General features: G+C 34.3%; 1 protein-coding gene across 1 annotated transcript in view; it reads right to left on the reverse strand.

Moving 5' to 3' along the window:
- Positions 1-2,396: 2,396 nt before the first annotated feature.
- LOC137388189 (transient receptor potential channel pyrexia-like) overlaps positions 2,397-23,436 on the reverse strand; it is a 51,005-nt gene continuing 29,965 nt past the window's right edge. The window contains exons 15-24 of the mRNA XM_068074693.1: positions 21,920-22,003; positions 17,722-17,912; positions 16,742-16,857; positions 16,274-16,372; positions 14,799-14,964; positions 13,813-13,956; positions 12,178-12,295; positions 8,655-8,762; positions 6,633-6,808; positions 2,397-2,983 (exon numbers count right to left, since the gene is read on the reverse strand). Coding sequence (XP_067930794.1) covers positions 2,939-2,983; positions 6,633-6,808; positions 8,655-8,762; positions 12,178-12,295; positions 13,813-13,956; positions 14,799-14,964; positions 16,274-16,372; positions 16,742-16,857; positions 17,722-17,912; positions 21,920-22,003 — 1,247 coding nt within the window. The 3' untranslated portion in view covers positions 2,397-2,938. The remainder of the gene's footprint in view (positions 2,984-6,632; positions 6,809-8,654; positions 8,763-12,177; positions 12,296-13,812; positions 13,957-14,798; positions 14,965-16,273; positions 16,373-16,741; positions 16,858-17,721; positions 17,913-21,919; positions 22,004-23,436) is intronic.

A 23,436-nucleotide genomic window follows, 5' to 3' on the forward strand; every position in this document is an offset into this window, starting at 1 on the left:
AAACATCAAGAGGTTCATGACAGCAGGTATGAAACAATGGAAAACAGAGCTGGAAAGTGGAAGGAAAGAACTATGAAAAGTATCCATCAGCCGAGGTATCTTTCAGTGGGACAGTCTTTCTCCTTTGATGTTTGTGATGTCAGTGATACCCCTCACAACTGTACTGCGCAAAGTTAAACCAGCGTACCATCTCAAAAACAAATGTGCAGTTAACCATCTACTGTATATGGACGACCTGAAACTGTATGGGAAGAACAAGAATGAGATTGAGACACTGATACACACAGTGAGAATCTTCAGTGATGACATCGGTATAAAGTTTGGATTAGATAAGTGCGCTACCATCACCATGATAAGAGGGAAATTAACTGGCAGAGGAAATATCATGCTACCAAATGAAACAGAAATCCATGAACTAGAAGATAATGAAAGCTACAAATATTTAGGAGTTATGGAGGCAGATGACATAAAACAATCTGAAATGAAAGCTAAGGTCAAGAAGGAATACATTCACAGGCTTATGAAAGTGCTGAAATCAAAGCTGACTGTTGGAAATCTCATTACCGCTATCAATACATGGGCTGTGTCCTTGTACAGATACAGAGCAGGGATTATTCAGTGGACGAAGGCTGAGTTACAGCAACTGGACAGAAGGACGCGGAAACTGATGACAATGCATAAAGGTCTTCATCCAAGATCTGATGTAGATAGAGTATATGTTGAAAGAGACCAAGGAGGAAGAGGATTAATGAGTGTTGAGGAAACTGTGAATTATGAAAGTCACAGTCTGAAAAAGTACACGGAAGGCAGCCCAGTCGAATTTATAAGAACAGCAGGTAAGATCATAAATACCAACAGTGAAGATGGAAGACAAGAGTATAGAAACCATCAGAAAACTGAACGAAAGCAAAACTGGCATGATAAGCCAATGAACGGACAACATCTAAGACAGACAGATGATCAAGCAGCAAAGGAGACATGGCAATGGATGAAGAGGGGATGTCTCAAACGAGAGACTGAAAGCCTGATCATTGCTGCCCAGGATCAAGCATTAAGAACCAACTATAGGAAGGCCAAGATAGAAAAGTCAACAAACGATCCGAAATGCAGATTGTGCAAGCAGAAAGATGAAACAGTGTCCCACATAGTCAGCAAATGCAGTAAGACCGCACAGACAGAATATAAAGGGTAGCATGACAAAGTGGCAAGTGCAGTGCACTGGAGCATATGCAAGAAACATGAGTTGCCCCACACAGAAAAATGGTACGACCACCGTGCAGAAGCTGTATTGGAGAATGAGAAAGTGAAGCTGCTATGGGACTTCAATGTGCAGACAGACAAGTTTATTGAAGCTAGAAGACCAGACCTGATACTAATAAATAAAGAAACCAAACAGTGTCAGGTCATAGACATAGCAATACCTAGAGACACAAGGGTAGTACAGAAGGAAGATGAGAAGATTGGTAAATACAAAGAGTTTGGGTTCGAGATAAACAGACTGTGGAAGGTGAAGACCGAAGTGATACCAATAGTAATTGGTGCACTCGGAACAATATCAATGAGGCATATAGCATACTTGGCGGAGGTGGGAGTGAATATGTCTTTTGAGACTATACAGAAGACGGCCATCTTAGGAACAGCTCACATTTTGAGGAAGGTCCTCTCTTAGTGGAATTAAGGAAGATGTTGGATCTTTTGGCCTTTTGTTAAGACCCGGACTCAACATGGACTACCAGTCACCTACCACCACACGACTGTGAAAAAAAACTTTTATAATAGTATTTATAATAATAACCGTATTTATAATAATAATACTATTCATAATAATAATAGTATTTATAATAATAATAGCATTCGTAATAGTAATAATAGTATTTATAATAATAACCGTATTTATAATAATAGCACTATTCATAATAATAATAGTATTTATAATAATAATAGTATTCATAATAATAATATTATTTATAATAATAATAGTATTCATAATAATAATAGTATTCATAATAATAGCCCATGCATCTCATTCTATCCATTCACCTTTATCATGTCTATTTGTTGAAAAGGAAAAAGCAACTTTACAAAGGTCTAAATATCGTGGTCGTAAGTCTGTCCATTTCCATCCTACGGATTATAATTAAATGTATAACACAATCACCTGCTAGCACCTGCTAGCACCTGCTAGCACCTGCTGAGTAGAGTGAGACTCGCTAATACCTGCTGAACCGAGTTAGACCCGCTAGTGGCATATAAAACAATGTCTTATAGAGAGGGAGTAGGAGCATCTCGAGTTGGCTGTGACAAAAACGTTGTGTATGACAAATAATGTGATTTATTGGCAATGTCTGATTGATGGAAGCCAACGATAGCCTTCAACAAATAGCAGCAGATAAACTGAAAAGGCATTGGCTGATTGACGGAAGCCAACGATAGCCTTCAACAAATAGCAGCAGGTAAACTGAAAAGGCATTGTCTGATTGATGGAAGCCAACGATAGCCTTCAACAAATAGCAGCAGGTAAACTGAAAAGGCATTGGCTGATTGATGGAAGCCAACAATAGCCTTCAACAAATAGCAGCAGGTAAACTGAAAATTAATGCTGTTTATAAAAATATCAAAGAGTAGAAAAACTCCATAATATTCACAGTTTAATAAGACAAAATTTTAGCATCTTCAACGGCAGCTTTTTCATAGAACTGTCGTCTGGAGTGCCCAGAATATCAGGTTTAAACCTTGTTACGAGTATCCATGGTTACGAGTATCTATGGTATGGTCTGTATTGTAGATAACAGGACTGTGTGCATCTGTAGATAATAAATGCCCTCACATCTACAGATAAGGGCCCGAGCATAAGTTACATCTCTATAAACTGATTAGTCTTCCAACAGATTCTCCCAAAATATCTTCTCATTTCAAATATATCAGATAAGTCATGTGGCTAGACATCAGGAGATTCTCCAGGGCTATAGCCTGCCTCAGGATCCTGTAACATGCGGTAAAACTATGGAGTGCTATACATGCATTAAGACTATGGAGGGCTATACATGCATTAAGACTATGGAGTGCTAAACATGCATTAAGACTATTGAGTGCTATACATGCATTAAGACTATGGAGTGCTATACATGCATTAAGACTATGGAGTGCTATACATGCATTAAGACTATGGAGTGCTATACATGCATTAAGACTATGGAGTGCTATACATGCATTAAGACTATGGAGTGCTATACATGCATTAAGACTATGGAGTGCTATACATGCATTAAGACTATGGAGTGCTATACATGCATTAAGACTATAGAGTGCTATACATGCATTAAGACTATGGAGTGCTATACATGCATTTAGACTATGGAGTGCTATACATGAATTAAGACTATGGAGTGCTATACATGCATTAAGACTATGGAGTGCTATACATGCATTAAGACTATGGAGTGCTATACATGAATTAAGACTATGGAGTGCTATACATGAATTAAGACTATGGAGTGCTATACATGAATTAAGACTATGGAGTGCTATACATGCATTAAGACTATGGAGTGCTATACATGCATTTAGACTATGGAGTGCTATACATGAATTAAGACTATGGAGTGCTATACATGAATTAAGACTATGGAGTGCTATACATGCATTAAGACTATGGAGTGCTATACATGCATTAAGACTATGGAGTGCTATATTTATTTAATGTGTTAACCAAAAGCATGTAAAATTGATAAAACTTTGGCTCGTTTTAAAGATAAACTTGTGGAAAATGTTAGTCGCTTTTATCGGAAACTATCGGTATTTTTCTATCATTTGCGATTGTTTTTAGTGTTTGAAGTGATCTGACTGTCGGTGGCTCAAGATTGAAATCAATAAAATGTGATTAAAATGGGATTTATCTGAGCGGTTAAAACCGCTCAGATAAATCCAAAGTGCAATTATGACATCTAAAGTTGTCAAGAGACCGACAGAATAAAGACGGGTAACGCTGCAACTTGATCACAATAGCCGGTACCAACTATAGTGACGATAGCAGCTAGTGTCGTGCTTTCACACGTATTTCTCTTCTGAGTGTTTTAACTACAATCAAGTTTTGTTGATAGTAATCTTGAAACATCCCGGCAGTCAAATCCCTACAAACATCAAAAACAATCACAAATGGTAGAAAGTGATCGATAAAAATATTTTCTTATAAAATTTACTCACATTTTGCGCTAGTTCATCTTTGAAGCTAATAAAAACTTTCAGAACCAGTAAAGATAACAAATTACCTTTCTGTATGGGTGCGTGACAGCACTGGCAGCACTGACAGCACTGGCAGCACTGACAGCACTGGCAAAACTTGCATTGCTGTTTGATAGTCATAAGACTGTTAGTTAGAGTACTGATATATACACTGATTAGACTGTTAGTTAGAGTACTGATATATACAGTGATTAGACTGTTAGTTAGAGTACTGATATATACAGTGATTAGACTGTTAGTTAGAGTACTGATATATACACTGATTAGACTGTTAGTTAGAGTACTGATATATACAGTGATTAGACTGTTAGTTAGAGTACTGATATATACAGTGATTAGACTGTTAGTTAGAGTACTGATATATACAGTGATTAGACTGTTAGTTACAGTACTGATATACACAGTGATTAGACTGTTAGTTAGAGTACTGATATATACAGTGATTAGACTGTTAGTTAGAGTACTGATATATACAGTGATTAGACTGTTAGTTAGAGTACTGATATATACACTGATTAGACTGTTAGTTAGAGTACTGATATATACAGTGATTAGACTGTTAGTTAGAGTACTGATATATACAGTGATTAGACTGTTAGTTACAGTACTGATATACACAGTGATTAGACTGTTAGTTAGAGTACTGATATATACAGTGATTAGACTGTTAGTTAGAGTACTGATGTATACAGTGATTAGACTGTTAGTTAGAGTACTGATATACACAGTAATTAGACTGTTAGTTAGAGTACTGATGTATACAGTAATTAGACTGTTAGTTACAGTACTGATATATATATATATATATACAGTGATTATACTGTTAGTTAGAGTACTGATATACACAGTGATTAGACTGTTAGTTAGAGTACTGATGTATACAGTAATTAGACTGTTAGTTACAGTACTGATATATATATATATATATATATATATATATACAGTGATTATACTGTTAGTTAGAGTACTGATATACACAGTGATTAGACTGTTAGTTAGAGTACTGATGTATACAGTAATTAGACTGTTAGTTACAGTACTGATATATATATATATATATATATATATACAGTGATTATACTGTTAGTTAGAGTACTGATATACACAGTGATTAGACTGTTAGTTAGAGTACTGATGTATACAGTAATTAGACTGTTAGTTACAGTACTGATATATATATATATACAGTGATTATACTGTTAGTTAGAGTACTGATATACACAGTGATTAGACTGTTAGTTACAGTACTGATATACACAGTGATTAGACTGTTAGGTAATTTATATTTGTATTTCTCAATATCAGTCCTCTGTCTGTCTGTATGTCCAGCTATAGCTATTAAAATTTTGGAATTAAAATTTCGCGGTCTGCTGGACTTGAACTCACAAAGATTGCGACTGTAGGTTTGCACTCTAATTCTTTAACCAGGAGACTACAAAAGCTCTCATATATCATCATTCTTACTAAATAACGTACACACTCTTTTCTGTTTTTACACCCAACATTACATCTATATTGAAACTCTATGAGTTCTTTTAGCTCTATGAATTGCGATGCTTTTTCATGTTTTCGTAAACTTGTATTTCCAGTTTTTCGTAAAGTTCAATTGAAAAATCGCACTCAAGGCCAATTCTTTTCACACGGACAATTGTATTATCTCGAGTGGAAATATTCTCTACATTTCCTCCGCTCGATCAGACTAAGACAGGCCGCTATCTCATTTTTACATTTGTACCAGTATCGGGAACTACCAGTATCGTCGTATTCCAAGTTTTGATGGGAAAGCTTCTGCTGGAACAGGAACCTTTTTTATACACACACATTTCTATGCACGAATTGTTATTATTAATTCGACATTTTCAAAATTTTTATTTTGTTTTCTCAGTTCGTATTAATTGTATCATTATCAAATCATCTTTTATTGTAGTCGTAGCAAAACCGACTTAATTTAGCTAATACTTGCAAAATATTTCACATTTACATTTAAACTCTTTTATAGTTGTTTTACTTTTTTTAAAATCAATTTGACCTGCACAAAACACTTTTCTGATGATATGAAGTTTGAAAGTTAGAATGATAACTGTTGTTATATGTTAAATAAAAATAGATTTTTTGCAAAGACTTATTACCCGAGCAACGCCAGTCATCCGACTAGTTAAAATAGATTATTAGATTATTCATGTTTAAAAACAAACAGAATACAGCAGACATCATTAATAACTCAGTTAAACTCTGAAGCTCTACATGTAAATTATCTTTGCCCATTTGTTTTCAAAATTTCAGTTGTTAATGAAAGTTTTTTAACACCCTTTTCTAAAAGATTTTGTCATATGATGCACTTCAATCCGTCATCTTGCAAAGAAATATGAAAAGTGAGAGGATTCACTCACTTCCACTGCATGGATCATGAGCGCAGGAGTAAAAGTACTGGGTGGTTGTACAGGTGCCCCTCTTGTAGGAGGTAATGTTGAGACATCTACTTGAGATGCAGAGGCATCAGACCTCATCTGGTCTCCTCTAGGAGTCACTCTATCAGCTACTCTATCAGCTATGGCCGCCGGATATGCTACAATAAATAAGTAAATGCTACAATGGGTCCATAGGCTTGGAATATTCAGTATTAAACTAGTTACAATGGTTCCATAGGCTTGGAATATTCAGTATTAAACTAGTTACAATGGTTCCATAGGCTTGGAATATTCAGTATTAAACTAGTTACAATGGTTCCATAGGCTTGGAATATTCAGTATTAAACTAGTTACAATGGTTCCATAGGCTTGGAATATTCAGTATTAAACTAGTTACAATGGTTCCATAGGCTTGGAATATTCAGTATTAAACTAGTTACAATGGTTCCATAGGCTTGGAATATTCAGTATTAAACTAGTTACAATGGGTCCATAGGCTTGGAATATTCAGTATTAAACTAGTTACAATGGGTCCATAGGCTTGGAATATTCAGTATTAAACTAGTTACAATGGTTCCATAGGCTTGGAATATTCAGTATTAAACTAGTTACAATGGGTCCATAGGCTTGGAATATTCAGTATTAAACTAGTTACAATGGTTCCATAGGCTTGGAATATTCAGTATTAAACTAGTTACAATGGGTCCATAGGCTTGGAATATTCAGTATTAAACTAGTTACAATGGTTCCATAGGCTTGGAATATTCAGTATTAAACTAGTTACAATGGGTCCATAGGCTTGGAATATTCAGTATTAAACTAGTTACAATGGGTCCATAGGCTTGGAATATTCAGTATTAAACTAGTTACAATGGTTCCATAGGCTTGGAATATTCAGTATTAAACTAGTTACAATGGGTCCATAGGCTTGGAATATTCAGTATTAAACTAGTTACAATGGTTCCATAGGCTTGGAATATTCAGTATTAAACTAGTTACAATGGTTCCATAGGCTTGGAATATTCAGTATTAAACTAGTTACAATGGTTCCATAGGCTTGGAATATTCAGTATTAAACTAGTTACAATGGTTCCATAGGCTTGGAATATTCAGTATTAAACTAGTTACAATGGTTCCATAGGCTTGGAATATTCAGTATTAAACTAGTTACAATGGGTCCATAGGCTTGGAATATTCAGTATTAAACTAGTTACAATGGTTCAATAGGCTTGGAATATTCAGTATTAAACTAGTTACAATGGGTCCATAGGCTTGGAATATTCAGTATTAAACTAGTTACAATGGGTCCATAGGCTTGGAATATTCAGTATTAAACTAGTTACAATGGTTCAATAGGCTTGGAATATTCAGTATTAAAATTCTACCCTTTAAATTTTGTCATACACTTGAACAAGTTTGATAAACAGCTGGTGTCTGTAGTGTCTGTCTGTCTGTCTTGTCTGTCCATGTAGTCCCTCTGTCCCAAGCCAAGCTGAGACTGTTAGAAAAAGATTGCTATACTCGAGAATTGAGCTACCCAATCAAAGTCAAGCGCGTAACGAACTGCCCCAGTTGACCACTTTTATGCAGTTAAGAACAATTGTAGAGATAGTGGTTACTCATGCTAACCTCTCTCAGTGCACGGTGACCTCTGACCTCTCACAGTGCACTGGACTAACAGACCAACTAACAGCGTACAGCAGTACAATAAAAATTGTCAAATAACCTGATAAACTCTATCTCACCACCTCACTTCTTCCTCACCTTCTTATCTTCTTACCTAACAGAAGTTTGGTAAGAAAGGAATGAACTTGTCCGCTACTCAAACTTGCAATAGCAGCAGGGATATTTTACATCTTCACACAATGCTACGCTGCTGTAGTAGCTAGTTACAATGTTTTTTACTTGTGATGTAAATTGATTGGCTAGTTATTTCACTCAGAGAGTAAATTGATTGGCTAGTTATTTCACTCAGAGAGTAAGTTGATTGGCTAGATATCTTACTTGGAGGAGAGGTTGAATGAAGCCTGAAAGCATTAGGTCCAGCTGAAGCAAGGCTTTCACTGTCAGGTATGAGTGGAGGAAGATGGGAGTGGCTTAGCATGGACGTACCTAGAAAGTTACATAATCACTAGAGTTACACGCTACAAATTTTTAAGCTTCGAAGTTGTGGTTTTGATCGTAGGAATGAGGAGGATGCATTTACATGATCCGCAAGAGTGGTCGCACAACTCCCAAGTGTTCGTAGCTGATGAGTTTACATGCTATGAAAAAATTGTCGCACAACTCCGCCGCGTTTTCTAAATTAGTCTGTTGCGCTTTTAGCAACAGCGGGGCGCATATTTTATATCGCGGCTGACACGCTTAAATTGCATTTAAGGTAAAATGTCAATGTCAAAATGTGTGAGATATTTTTCTTTTAAATTCGGAGTTGATATTTTTTATTTTGGAGATAATATTTTTAAAACACATGCGTTAAAAACAAAGCTGTGTAGGGATGCTGTAAGAACGTCACTAATGAAGACAATGAGAGTCTAACCTCCAATCGCAAAGATTTATGCAATAATACAAGTATTGATGTTCACATCATACCCAGCACTTTGTTGTTGTTACAATGTTTTCAAAAATACCCCTTTGAATCGAAGGCTTGAATCACTTCAAATAATTAAATATGCGATGTTTGAAACTATTTACATACCACGATGATGAAAAGTACGACAAAAATTCGTAGCGTGTAACACTAGTGATTGTGTTGATTTTATTCAAAGAATTACTTTTAGCAGAAAAAGGCATTTTAAACACTATTTGTCAGACTATTTATTCAATTTTAATGGCTAACTGTTACTTTTTCCCCTTGTTTGTTTGTTTTTGTTTTACTATTGTTGTATGGCCTAATGTGAAAAACATTTCTATTTGTGAAATGAAATTATTGCCAATAAAGTACTATACATGTGTATATAATTACAATGCTTGAGTTATGCAGATTTCATAGAAGTCTGAGGAGTCAGATTTGATTAAATTGGGGCAATGTAAGAATTTGTACCAAGTGCCAGCGTAGTAGTTAGCGTAGTCTTAAGGGGTGGTCACACGAGCGCCGAACCGAACTAAATGACGCAAAACGACGTCGTTTTCAGCTCTAAAAAGTTCGGCTGAGGACATTTCTGGCCGAAACGAACTATTTCGGTACTGCTCGAAATTTCGTGCCAAACCCTTGCTCTTATTGGCTAGTTAAAATTCTAGAATTCTAGCGAGCACGCGTCACATTTCTCCTTACGTGCGTGTGAGTAAAGTTAAAAAAGAAATGGGACGATACTTTTATTTCGTTAAATAAACAACATGAAGCAATTTACGACAAGGTTCACCCGGACTTGTGATTGGGTTGCATAAATGTAAGATTTTGCACTTAAGTTTTGCATAAATGTAAGGGAATGGTTGTGATTTTCTTTCGTGTGGAATATAAGTAATGTGTCATATTCATCCTGATGAAGTATCGCTGACTGATTTATTTATGTAAAACCACAGTACTATGATAAAGACTGTTTTTGTTTGTTATGTATTCAGCATAGAAAAACATTCATATGTTAATAAAAAAATATAATTATGTTGATGGGAAGGGTTGGCAAAATATTTGTATCGAGTGATTTATTTTGAGCAGCTGAACGATCTTCTGATAAATCTGCTGTGTAATTATAATTTATAATTGTTCCTCAAAGTTTTTTGTTTACAATAGAAATATTTAACTCAAATACATAAAAACTACTAATGAAACCGTGTCTTGTCTCTATACGTATGGTATCTAAGAAGCGAAGTTACTTCGGTGGCCGTGTGACATGTGCCACGAACCAAACCAGCCTCCGAACCGAACCGATCCTACGTCGGTTCGGTGCTCGTGTGACCACGCCTTTAAGGTCCGGCCACACGTAACGAATTATTCGTTCAATCTGACCGAATCCACAAATTTCACAGAATTCACAGATTTATTCCGCCGAATATCATAGATTCGTCTGAGCTGTGCATGCACACCGAATTCGTTAACGAAACGCGTTTAATTGGCTAACCAATTTTTTTGGCGAGCACGATTCTAGCAGCTTTGACAAGTGGTATAGTCCAAAACACGTACGACGACACACAATAAAAGTATCACCGCGAAATGACTTGATACATACGATGCAACTGTCTATATGCGCTAGAGATAGCGACTGTTTTTGCGACGGAGCTTTTGTTGCATAAAATAAATTATTATTATTGAAAAAGAAATAATTCATAGCTTTTAAAACATCTAAAATAAAATTCTGGATACACGATGAGAAGTTCCTGTCATGGTGAACCAACGAGAGAGAACCAACAATAGCGCACATAGGCCGTTGCATCGTATGTATCAAGTCATACCGCGGTCATACTTTTATTGTGGGCCGTCGTACGTGTCTTGGACTATACCACTTGTCAAAGCTACTAGAACCGTGCTCGCTAAAAAAAATTGGTTAGCCAATTAAAGGCGTTTCGTTAACGAATTCGGTGTGCATGCACAGCTCAGACGAATCTATGATATTCGGCGGAATAAATCTGTGAATTCTGTGAAATTCGTGGATTCGGTCAGATTGAACGAATAATTCGTTACGTGTGGCCGGACCTTTAGTATTAGTATAGTAGCCTGCATCTATAAATTCAGATCTGAATTCTGTTGAATTGAACACCATCATCCATGTCATCACAATGTCTCTTCCCATCAGTTAAGCTTATAGCCAATAAGAACATATCTTGAGACTTTATGATCCAAAAATACTTTATACTTATGAAACAGTTATTTAACATCTAACTTTTATCTAAAGCTTATCTAACTTTTATCTAAAGCTTATCTAACTTTCATTTAAAGCTTATCTAACTTCCATCTAAAGTTTATCTAACTTTCATCTAAAGCTTATCTAACTTTCATCTAAAGCTTATCTAACTTTCATCTAAAGCTTATCTAACTTTTATCTAAAGCTTATCTAACTTTTATTTAAAGCTTATCTAACTTCCATCTAAAGCTTATCTAACTTTCATCTAAAGTTTATCTAACTTTTATCTAAAGCTTATCTAACTTTCATCTAAAGCTTATCTAACTTTCATCTAAAGCTTATCTAACTTTCATCTAAAGCTTATCTAACTTTCATCTAAAGCTTATCTAACTTACATCTAAAGCTTATCTAACTTTCATCTAAAGCTCATCTAACCTTCATCTAATACTTATCTAACTTTTATCTAAAGCTTATCTAACTTTCATCTAAAGCTTATCTAACTTTCATCTAAAGCTTATCTAACTTTCATCTAAAGCTTATCTAACTTTCATCTAAAGCTCATCTAACCTTTATCTAATACTTATCTAATGCTTATTTAACAACTAACTTTTAGCTAATGCTAGCTAAGGACTAATCAATTTTTTTTTGTGAACACTTTTGGCAAATAGATTATTAAATTAGATAAACAGGCAAAGAGACAAGTAGTAGTCTCTAGTGCTACTAATAGAGCGTTACTAATAAATACATACCTGAATGAGGATTGGAAGAGAGCAACTGTCGCAGTCCTTTCAATTCATTCAAACACTTTTTCTCAAAATCCCGCCTCTTTCTCTCTACCTGTGTTAGCTCTGCACGCAGAATGTCAACCTAGATCGTGCATAAAATGCGATATTTACATCTTATCATCTTATCTTGATCATTTTCTTTGGTGTTTTAGTTAAAATTTGATTTGCAACAAAATTCACATTACAGTTATTTGATATCAAAAAATTCACCATGTCTTACTCTGTTGTGTTGTAGGTGCAAAATATGTGGAAATGTGATTACAAGCTCTTAAAAGCGCAAAAACGAAAAGCCGCCGTAGATTGGAATCTTTTTATTTCTCTGACGTTGTCATTACAGTTTGGTTATTGTCTTGTCACGTGATGTTCTCACGTGAATTAAAAGGCCAATAAAAAGCTCAAAATAAAACTTATCGTAGCACTAGTTTATGACGAACACTTCGGGTTTTACCAAAGACCTCGTATCAAATATAGATGCTCGCTACTGTACAGTTTTGTTTCAGCTTGGTCTAATCGTCTAGTCGTAATCTGATCATGTGACCCAATACTTCCCAAATAATTTCTGGAGCACTTTTCGATTATCACAGGTGACCAACAGGCTCGTCATGATTATCAGACAATGATATGTACTCCTTTGAGCTAAGGTTAAAAAATTCAACGAATTTTTGCGGTAAGTTATAAGATATCACTGCTAAAAGTGACAGCATTACGATGACGATAAAATAGACGCGTAAGAACAATAGACATGGTTTTATTGAATGCGTGAAGTATATTTGTGAAAAGATTTCGACAAATAAGGTTGCATGAGAGTGTAAACAGAAACCATCTGCCACAACTACGTCACATTTTTGGAAAGAGAATCCAAACTACGGCGGTCTCGTGTGGCTGCGATTAACTGTTCATTTTTTAGCTTTTAAGAGCTGGTAATCACATTTCCACATATTTTGCACCTACAACACAACAGAGTAAGACATGGTGAATCTTTTGATATCAAATAACTGTAATGTGAATTTTGTTGCAAGTCAACCTTTAAGCAGGCCCAAAAATTATTAGTTATCGAGATTTCGGTTCCTGGTGTGGCTTTATTTATACATATAAATCTCAGGGTTTGTCTTTTTGTTAAACCCTATGTCCAGTTATAATAATTAAAATCTAGCAATGACAAAGGATCTGATCTCGGGACCTTCATATTTGGAAGCGTAACCATGAAGCTACACATGATACAATGGATTCATTGGGTAATCATTACATTGGTTAAGATGTTAATCGCTATGAGCGCTTGTTTGGGGTCAATAACTAGCACTGCTGCCTGTTACGCCGTGACGATTGTAAAGCTGGATGCCCAGAATGCAGGCATTGCTTTAGTAAAGATTTTAGTAAAAATCTAGCTTTTCAGATAAGTTACTCAAATTTATTAGGTAATTATTTTATTACCCGTGCAACGCCGAGAATTCAGCTAGTATCTATATAAATTACATGGCAACGACATATCTGTGTTGAAGTTTTATCAACAATCCAGTCGAGTAAGGCGGACACAAAAATCCATCTACATAGATCAGGTACTGTCACTGTCCAATCACATTTGAAAGCTGCACTACAAACCTCAGTCTCAAGCTTCTTATTGGTCACTGCTCCAACTTTTGAGGTTTTTTTACTAATTTGTTTTTCTTTTCTACCGCTGTCATCATCTCCACTGTCATCGCTGGAGTCACTTTCATCATCAGTATCTGGATAAAACTTTTGACCCTGAAACCATGAACAATGAACAATGACATCATAACAGTGCAATTTACGAAATTTAGATAAATTAAAGAGTATTTACCTTGACAATTAAAGAAAGCATGTTGTATCGTATATTTATTGGCAAATGCAGAGCCAAATATTGAACTATTCAATATTGTAAAGCAATATATTAATTCAACTGCCAAAACACAATCTTTTTACTAATTAATAATAATTTACTTTTAAATTCTCTACTTGATCAGTCATATTAATGCCGAATTTTCCTCCTTTCCATCAAAATTTAAGCATTCAATTAAAAAAATTCTGCTGTTCATAGACTGTGTCCACAAAAATGTTGCAACAAAATGATGCAGAGAAACAAGATTTAGAAAACTTACACAAAATTGGTATATATATAAGACTATTAGTTCGTTGGATGTTTTGCATAACTATGCATAACTACATAAAAAGGTTAGATATGCACGTGGTCAAAATCTTTAAAAACGACTTTAGAAAATTCACAGATAAAAGCACTATACATTCTGTTAGCATCTACCATGTTGAACTGACACAAACAAAAAAACGCTTTGTATATAAACTGAAGGTTGGATCTAGCGTACACGTATATGTATACAAGACACCAAAATACACATGCGCAAGATGCTCCCATACACGTATATGTATACAAGACACCAAAATACACATGCGCAAGATGCTCCCATACACGTATAGGAATGCAAGACACCAACATACACATGCGCAAGATGCTCCCATACACGTATATGTATACAAGACATCAACATACACATGCGCAAGATGCTCCTATGCACGTATTTTTTTCAAAAGACATTAAGATATTAGCTTACATCATCGTCAAGAATAGGGCTGCCAAACTTGGTTGTCCACATCTCTACAAGTACATCAACCTTCTCTTTGGTTTGGATCGTCACCTTCTTAAGTTCATCCGCGTTCTCTCCGGTGTCATCATCATAGTAGACTACTTCAGGAGAGCACTTATCGGCAATATAGTTCCTAACATACATATAATATCTATCTGTCTGAGACAGACATAACATCAGCCAGCTTCTGCCTGAGACAGACATAACAGCCAGCGTTTGTCTGAGACAGACATGACCTCAGCCAGCTTGTCAAAGACAGTCGAGACATCAGCCAGCGTCTGTCTGAGACAGACATGACATCAGCCAGCTTGTCTAAGACAGTCGTGACATCAGCCAGCGTCTGCCTGAGACAGACACAACATCAGCCAGCATTTGTCTGAGACAGACATGACATCAGCCAGATTGTCTGAGACAGACATAACATCAGCCAGCGTCTGTCTGAGACAGGCACAGATGTTATGTCTGTCTGAGACAGAAATAACATCAGCCAGCGTTTGTTTAAGACAGACTTGACATCAGCCAGCGTTTGTCTGAGACAGCCATGACATCAGCCAGCATCTGTTTGAGACAGACAACATCAGCCAGCGTTTGTCTGAGACAGACATGACATCAGCCAGCTTGTCTAAGACAGTAGTGACATCAGCCAGCGTCTGGCTGAGACAGACATAACATCAGCCAGCGTCCGTCTGAGACAGCCATGACATCAGCCAGCGTCTGTCTGAGACAGACATAACATCAGCCAGCGTCTGTCTAAGACAGACATAACATCAGCCAGTGTTTGTCTGAAACAGACATGACATCAGCCAGCTTGTCTAAGACAGTCGTGACATCAGCCAGCGTCTGTCTGAGACAGACATGACATCAGCCTGCGTTTGTCTGAGACAGACATAACATCAGCCAGTTTGTCTGAGACAGTCGTGACATCCGATGTCTTACAGCTAAAAACTAGAGACAAAGAGCAGGTAAGCTTTATAAATGAGTTGCACTTGAAAAAGAGATAAACAGTCCAATGTATATGTTGACTGAGAAGAGATTGGGGAGTAGTTTATGTGATACTTTCCAAATTTGACATAAACTACTTTTGAAATTTCATAATCACTGGATTCACTGAACTTAGGGTATGATCGCTGAATGTGACAAACTCTGGGTATGATCGCTGAATGTGACAAACTCTGGGTATGATCGCTGAATGTGACAAACTTTGGATATGATTGGGTAACAAGCCTTTTTTGGTGAGCGAATAGATCAAGAACTTTGAAAAACTCCACAAGTTCTTCCCTATAACCATGTATGGTACCTCAAAAGAAATTGGCGCTTGACTGTAGCGTTGAATAGACACAAAGTTTACTAGGAAACGGCAAGCACCATAGCAAAGGTACAAGAGTACAAAGTCTATTGATGACAACATAAACATCCAGAATTACCATACTTTTGTTCATTACCTGTATTTATTCAGGACCTTCGCTCTGAGTTTGTCTTCAATCATCAGAACTGTGATAGCCTTCTGCATGACGGCATTTGCTCTGGCATTGTCATAGACCCTGCAATGGGGTGTATTGCCATAAATGGAAGTCGATGAAACTGGTGATAATAAGTGATAATATATAGTGTGGCTAAATCTGGTGACACGGTATGAAATTGTGTAGGTTAATGTTACTAGAAAAACACATTTTGGTAGCAGTTTTAACCTTCTAAAAAACCTCTCCTGACCAATATTAGCAAAGTACGTATGTAAAAAACAAACATTTCAGTATAATGGGCATGTAAAACAGCTTGCTTACAAAAAGTATAGAAATGCAGATGAGACACTAAAAAATAAATATCTCAGAAACATATACATGTACCTATATCAGGTACAAACTTATATCTATGACAGTGACCTAGAGAGTAGAGGCTAAAGATGAACAAACCTCTGGAATGTGTCCGAGAGAAGGGCGATGAAAAGATTAAGACAAAGAATAGCGGATACCCAAAACCAGGCTCCCAATAGTATGTATGTCATCCCTCTATCTTTTTTAAGTAGGCCCTGCCAAATGTGCCGACAAACCATTAATCAATGTTTGCGATACTAACAAGCATGTACACTAGTTACACACAAACTAATTACATGCACCATTAAAGTGAGAATATCAAAAGGCATCACTTATACTGTTGTGATATAAAGTTATCATATGAATGAGTATTAATATCTGACTGTGGTATATTGTTGAGGTAGTATTAGTATCTGACTATGGTATACTGTTGAGGTAGTATTAATATCTGACTATGTTATACTGTTGAGGTAGTATTAATATCTGACTATGTTATACTGTTGAGGTAGTATTAATATCTGACTATGGTATACTGTTGAGGTAGTATTAATATCTGACTATGGTATATTGTTGAGGTAGTATTAGTATCTGACTATGTTATACTGTTGAGGTGGTATTAATATCTGACTATGGTATATTGTTGAGGTAGTATTAATATCTGACTCTGGTATTAACTGTTGAGGTAGTATTAATATCTGACTCTGGTATTAACTGTTGAGGTAGTATTAATTTCTGACTATGGTATATTGTTGAGGTAGTATTAATATCTGACTATGGTATACTGTTGAGGTAGTATTAATATCTGACTATGTTATACTGTTGAGGTAGTATTAATATCTGACTATGTTATACTGTTGAGGTAGTATTAATATCTGACTATGGTATACTGTTGAGGTAGTATTAATATCTGACTATGGTATATTGTTGAGGTAGTATTAATATCTCTGTCTCCCTGTTCATATCTATATCTATTCTCTGTCTATATCTATATCTTCTCTCCATTTATAGCTTAAACTTCTATCAGACTCTACAGTTTTGTATGGTGGTTCTAGTTGCACTGATCTCTAAAAGGTTTTTACCTCAAGGTCATATTCATCGACCAACGTCAGCCTGTACATGGTGAAGAAGAGCTCATCAAATCGCGTCATGCCTTGGATGTTGAACAACACTGATTGGTCAACCAGGTTAGCTGCGACACACTCTTCTGTGGCAAGCGTACTGTTAATTGCGTTCATATTATCTCCACCATACATCATGTAGAACGAGCATGCTACAATATGTGTCACCCATTGTAACAAGTAGTTACTGGAGATATGGTAATGGCAGTATAGTTTTAGTATAAATATCCTAATATGGTGCATGATGTTTCTGCATTCGCGAACTCGTGCTGATCGTCTGCTATAATACCATTAAACTGTAATGGTGCCTTTACTTGTGCTGCTAAAACACCTTCGATTACTGAAGACATGTTGCTAAGCATTTATATAGAGGGAGTGTTGTTTGTGTACACAAGTTGTCATCATTTGAGAACAGGAAAGTGGCATGTGTTATTTGCCACAAACAAGGAAACACCGAGTTGATGGAAAGAAACTTATGATAAACGATACTATTGATGCATTGAACGCATTTTCTTCTTTAGCTAACTGCAAGATTTTATTACAGTCAAATTTTTGTGAGTAGTAAAGCTGTTATATAACAGTAAAATGTTTGTGAGTAGTAAAGTTGTTATATAACAATCAAATGTTTGTGAGCAGTAAAGTTGTTATATAACAGTAAAATGTTTGTGAGTAGTAAAGTTGTTATATAACAATCAAATGTTTGTGAGAAGTAAAGTTGTTATATAACAATCAAATGTTTGTGAGTAGTAAAGTTGTTATATAACAGTCAAATGTTTGTGAGTAGTAAAGTTGTTATATAACAATCAAATGTTTGTGAGTAGTAAAGTTGTTATATAACAATCAAATGTTTGTGAGTAGTAAAGTTGTTATATAACAGTCAAATGTTTGTGAGAAGTAAAGTTGTTATATAACAATCAAATGTTTGTGAGTAGTAAAGTTGTTATATAACAGTCAAATGTTTGTGAGAAGTAAAGTTGTTATATAACAATCAAATGTTTGTGAGTAGTAAAGTTGTTATATAACAATCAAATGTTTGTGAGAAGTAAAGTTGTTATATAACAATCAAATGTTTGTGAGTAGTAAAGTTGTTATATAACAATCAAATGTTTGTGAGTAGTAAAGTTGTTATATAACAATCAAATGTTTGTGAGTAGTAAAGTTGTTATATAACAGTCAAATGTTTGTGAGAAGTAAAGTTGTTATATAACAATCAAATGTTTGTGAGTAGTAAAGTTGTTATATAACAATCAAATGTTTGTGAGTAGTAAAGTTGTTATATAACAATCAAATGTTTGTGAGTAGTAAAGTTGTTATATAACAGTCAAATGTTTGTGAGAAGTAAAGTTGTTATATAACAATCAAATGTTTGTGAGTAGTAAAGTTGTTATATAACAGTCAAATGTTTGTGAGAAGTAAAGTTGTTATATAACAATCAAATGTTTGTGAGTAGTAAAGTTGTTATATAACAGTCAAATGTTTGTGAGAAGTAAAGTTGTTATATAACAATCAAATGTTTGTGAGTAGTAAAGTTGTTATATAACAGTCAAATGTTTGTGAGTAGTAAAGTTGTTATATAACAGTCAAATGTTTGTGAGAAGTAAAGTTGTTATATAACAATCAAATGTTTGTGAGTAGTAAAGTTGTTATATAACAGTCAAATGTTTGTGAGAAGTAAAGTTGTTATATAACAATCAAATGTTTGTGAGTAGTAAAGTTGTTATATAACAGACAAAATCTTAGTGGGAGTCTATTGCAAATTAAACAATAGCATAAGTATAAAGCTGGTAAACTCAAATAATCTCTGAAGATAGAATTCATAGCTGGAAAAGTTTAAATTAGTTTGGCTCTTATATTTGTTAATGATCAACTTGCACAAAATTTTAGTAATTTCTATCAAAATGTATCAACATTTTTCTATCATTTGGATGTTTTGATGTTTCAGGCAATCTGGCTGCCAAGATGTTTTGAGATTAAAATCGACGATGACACAAATGTCAAATGATGTCCCTAGTTGCTGTCAACGACTAGTGACGTCATTTTGCACATTTTGTCTTCCGAACATTTTAACCGTGATCAAGTTTTGTCGATTTTAACCTTGAAACATCTTGAAAGGCAGCCAGATCACTTCAAACATCAAAAACATTCAGACATCATAGAAAAATATTGATATTTTCTGATAAAATTAAAAGTTTTTGCGCAAATTCATCTTTAAAACCTAATTATATTTATTTGCTAATACTCACACCTCAAAGAGCTGAATGCCTGACGCACGTGTGTGTGTGTTCGGTCAATAGATAATTTAAATATTTGAAAGGTTGAGGCGTAGCTAAAACAGACTGGTACCACACATGTTTTACTTCTTATGCTACACACTCATTCAAGATCTAAAACAGCTTATAAACAGTGAGAGGTAATGTAGTTGCCTGCCAACTGGTGAGGTTTCTTTACCCAATGAACTTGAGTAACTTAAGCTAGTAACTTAAGCTAGTCTAAATCTTTACTATAATAAGAGCGGTGTCTGTCCTTCCGTTCAGACATTAAAAAATTGCAACTCACAGGAATCAAACCTATACATTTAGATGCAAGGATGTTAAGCTAAGCGCACTACCACTAGACCATGCAGCCACCTTCCATAGCTTAGAATAATTGTGCTTATAATCATTACACATGATTGTTACACATCATGATCTCCCACAGCGCTTCCGACTGCAGGCATCGTGTATGGGAAGGCCTGGGTACACAGTTTCCTTTTAATAGTTGAATCGTCTTCTAGCAGTTCGACAGACATATGACAGACAGACAAACAAATGTGTATGAGTGTATGTATATATGTATATATGTATATATATATATATGTATGTATATATGTATATATGTATATGTATATGTATATATATATGTATATATATATATATATATATATATATAGCCAGAATGACAGATCTACATATACACATACTGTGAGAAATATACATATACATGTACATGTATATATACATTAGATATAAGAGATATATATATCTATATATATATGGATATATACAGATAGATACACACACATACTTTTAAAAACATATATATATCTATATATATATTTTTTCAAAGTATGTAAGTGGATCTATCTGTCTGACATTCCATCGATAGCTATAGCACAGCTAACAAGACTACAGCTACAAGACTACAAGAGCTATAGCTATAGCATAGCTATAGCACAGCTATAGCTATAGCTATCGACGCTATAGCGCATGATAATTTTACCGATGTGGCCACGCTTTACGATGCTCGTTAAGAAATATTCTTCGTAAGGTTCGATTACTATATCTGGGGTCAAGGCCAATTCTTCCCATGCAGACAAATATATTGTCTCCGTATTCTCATATGCAAAATTTTGATGGATAGCTTCTGGTAGAACAGTAACCTTTTTTATACACACACACTTTTATGCAAAAATTGTTATTATTAAGTCTACTTATTCATGATTTTTATTTTGTTTTCTCAGTTCGTATTAATTGTATCATTACCAAATCATCTTTTATTGTAATTGTAGCAGAACCGACTTAATTTAGCTCTTACTTGCTAATTATTTCACATGTACATCTAAACCTTTTTATAATCGTTTTATTTTTTTTTAATTTATTTGACTTGCACAAAACATTTTCTTCATGATATGAAAAAAAAAAAAATATATATATATATATACAGATGAGGCTTTAAGGATGCTGTGAAATCAATCTATTACTTTGGAAATATGACGACTATGTCTGTCTGTATGTCTGTCTGGCACACTGAAGTTAGTTGGTAAATTGTAAATGAGCAATAATAAAACACCTGAACAATTTCCAGTACTCGTTGAGTGTGTAGAATAGATTTGGTGTGAAATCATGCCTTTACCACTTTGAAAAACAAAATGTTTGACTTGTTAAAAGTAATTAGCAATATTTAGACTTGCTATGATAACAATCACTTTTTGCATAGACACTTATAGAGTCAACTGAAAAAACAACAAGAATGGGCCAGATCACCTAAAAGCCTATTTTTGGAAATAACATTTTCTAAACCTAAATAAGGAATTTATTGTTCAAATTGTAGCCTATTATAAGCTTTATCACCTCTGCTATATTTTGAATGAGATCATTAAAACCATTCGTGTGATACTTACAGAAGGGAATGAGGAAGATGAAGTACAGAAAGGCAAACTTTAGCATATCTCCAACCATTTCTCCAAGCATTACTATGAACGGCCCTACAAATCAGCAAATCAAGCTTTAGCTGATTGAAATTGTTTTTGTTGGTAATGCTTGATTTGTTAACTAGATATAATAATCATTAGTCTTGTTAGTAACTAGATATAATAATCATTAGTCTTGTTAGTAACTAGATATAATAATCATTAGTCTTGTTAGTAACTAGATATAATAATCATTAGTCATGTTAGTAACTAGATATAACAATCATTAGTTTTGTTAGTAACCAGATATAATAATCATTAGTCTTGTTAGTAACTAGATATAATAATCATTAGTCTTGTTATTAACTAGATATAATAATCATTAGTCATGTTAGTAACTAGATATAATAATCATTAGTCTTGTTAGTAACTAGATATAATAATCATTAGTCTTGTTAGTAACTAGATATAACAATCATTAGTCTTGTTAGTAACTAGATATAATAATCATTAGTCTTGTTAGTAACTAGATATAATAATCATTAATCTTGTTATTAACTAGATATAATAATCATTAGTTATGTTAGTAACCAGATATAATAATCATTAGTCTTGTTAGTAGCTAGATATAATAATCATTAGTCATGTTGGTAACTAGATATAATAATCATTAGTCTTGTTAGTAACTAGATATAACAATCATTAGTTTTGTTAGTAACTAGATATAATAATCATTAGTCTTGTTAGTAACTAGATATAATAATCATTAGTCATGTTAGTAACTAGATATAACAATCATTAGTTTTGTTAGTAACCAGATATAATAATTATTAGTCTTGTTAGTAACTAGATATAATAATCATTAGTCTTGTTAGTAACCAGATATAACAATCATTAGTCTTGTTAGTAACTAGATATAATAATCATTAGTCTTGTTAGTAACCAGATATAACAATCATTAGTCTTGTTAGTAACCAGATATAATAATCATTAATCTTGTTAGTAACCAGATATAATAATCATTAGTCTTGTTAGTAACCAGATATAATAATCATTAATCTTGTTAGTAACCAGATATAACAATCATTAATCTTGTTATTAACTAGATATAATAATCATTAGTTATGTTAGTAAGCAGATATAACAATCATTAGTCTTGTTAGTAACTAGATATAACAATCATTAGTCTTGTTAGTAACTAGATATAACAATCATTAGTCTTGTTAGTAACCAGATATAACACTCATTAGTCTTGTTAGTAACCAGATATAATAATCATTAGTCATGTTAGTAACTAGATATAATAATCATTAGTTTTGTTAGTAACCAGATATAATAATCATTAGTCTTGTTAGTAGCCAGATATAACAATCACTAGTCTTGTTAGTAACTAGATATAACAATCATTAGTTTTGTTAGTAACCAGATATAATAATCATTAGTTTTGTTAGTAACCAGATATAATAATCATTAGTTTTGTTAGTAACCAGATATAATAATCATTAGTT

The sequence above is a fragment of the Watersipora subatra genome, chromosome 2 (genome assembly GCF_963576615.1).
Source record: "Watersipora subatra chromosome 2, tzWatSuba1.1, whole genome shotgun sequence".
Lineage (NCBI taxonomy): Eukaryota > Metazoa > Bryozoa > Gymnolaemata > Cheilostomatida > Watersiporidae > Watersipora > Watersipora subatra.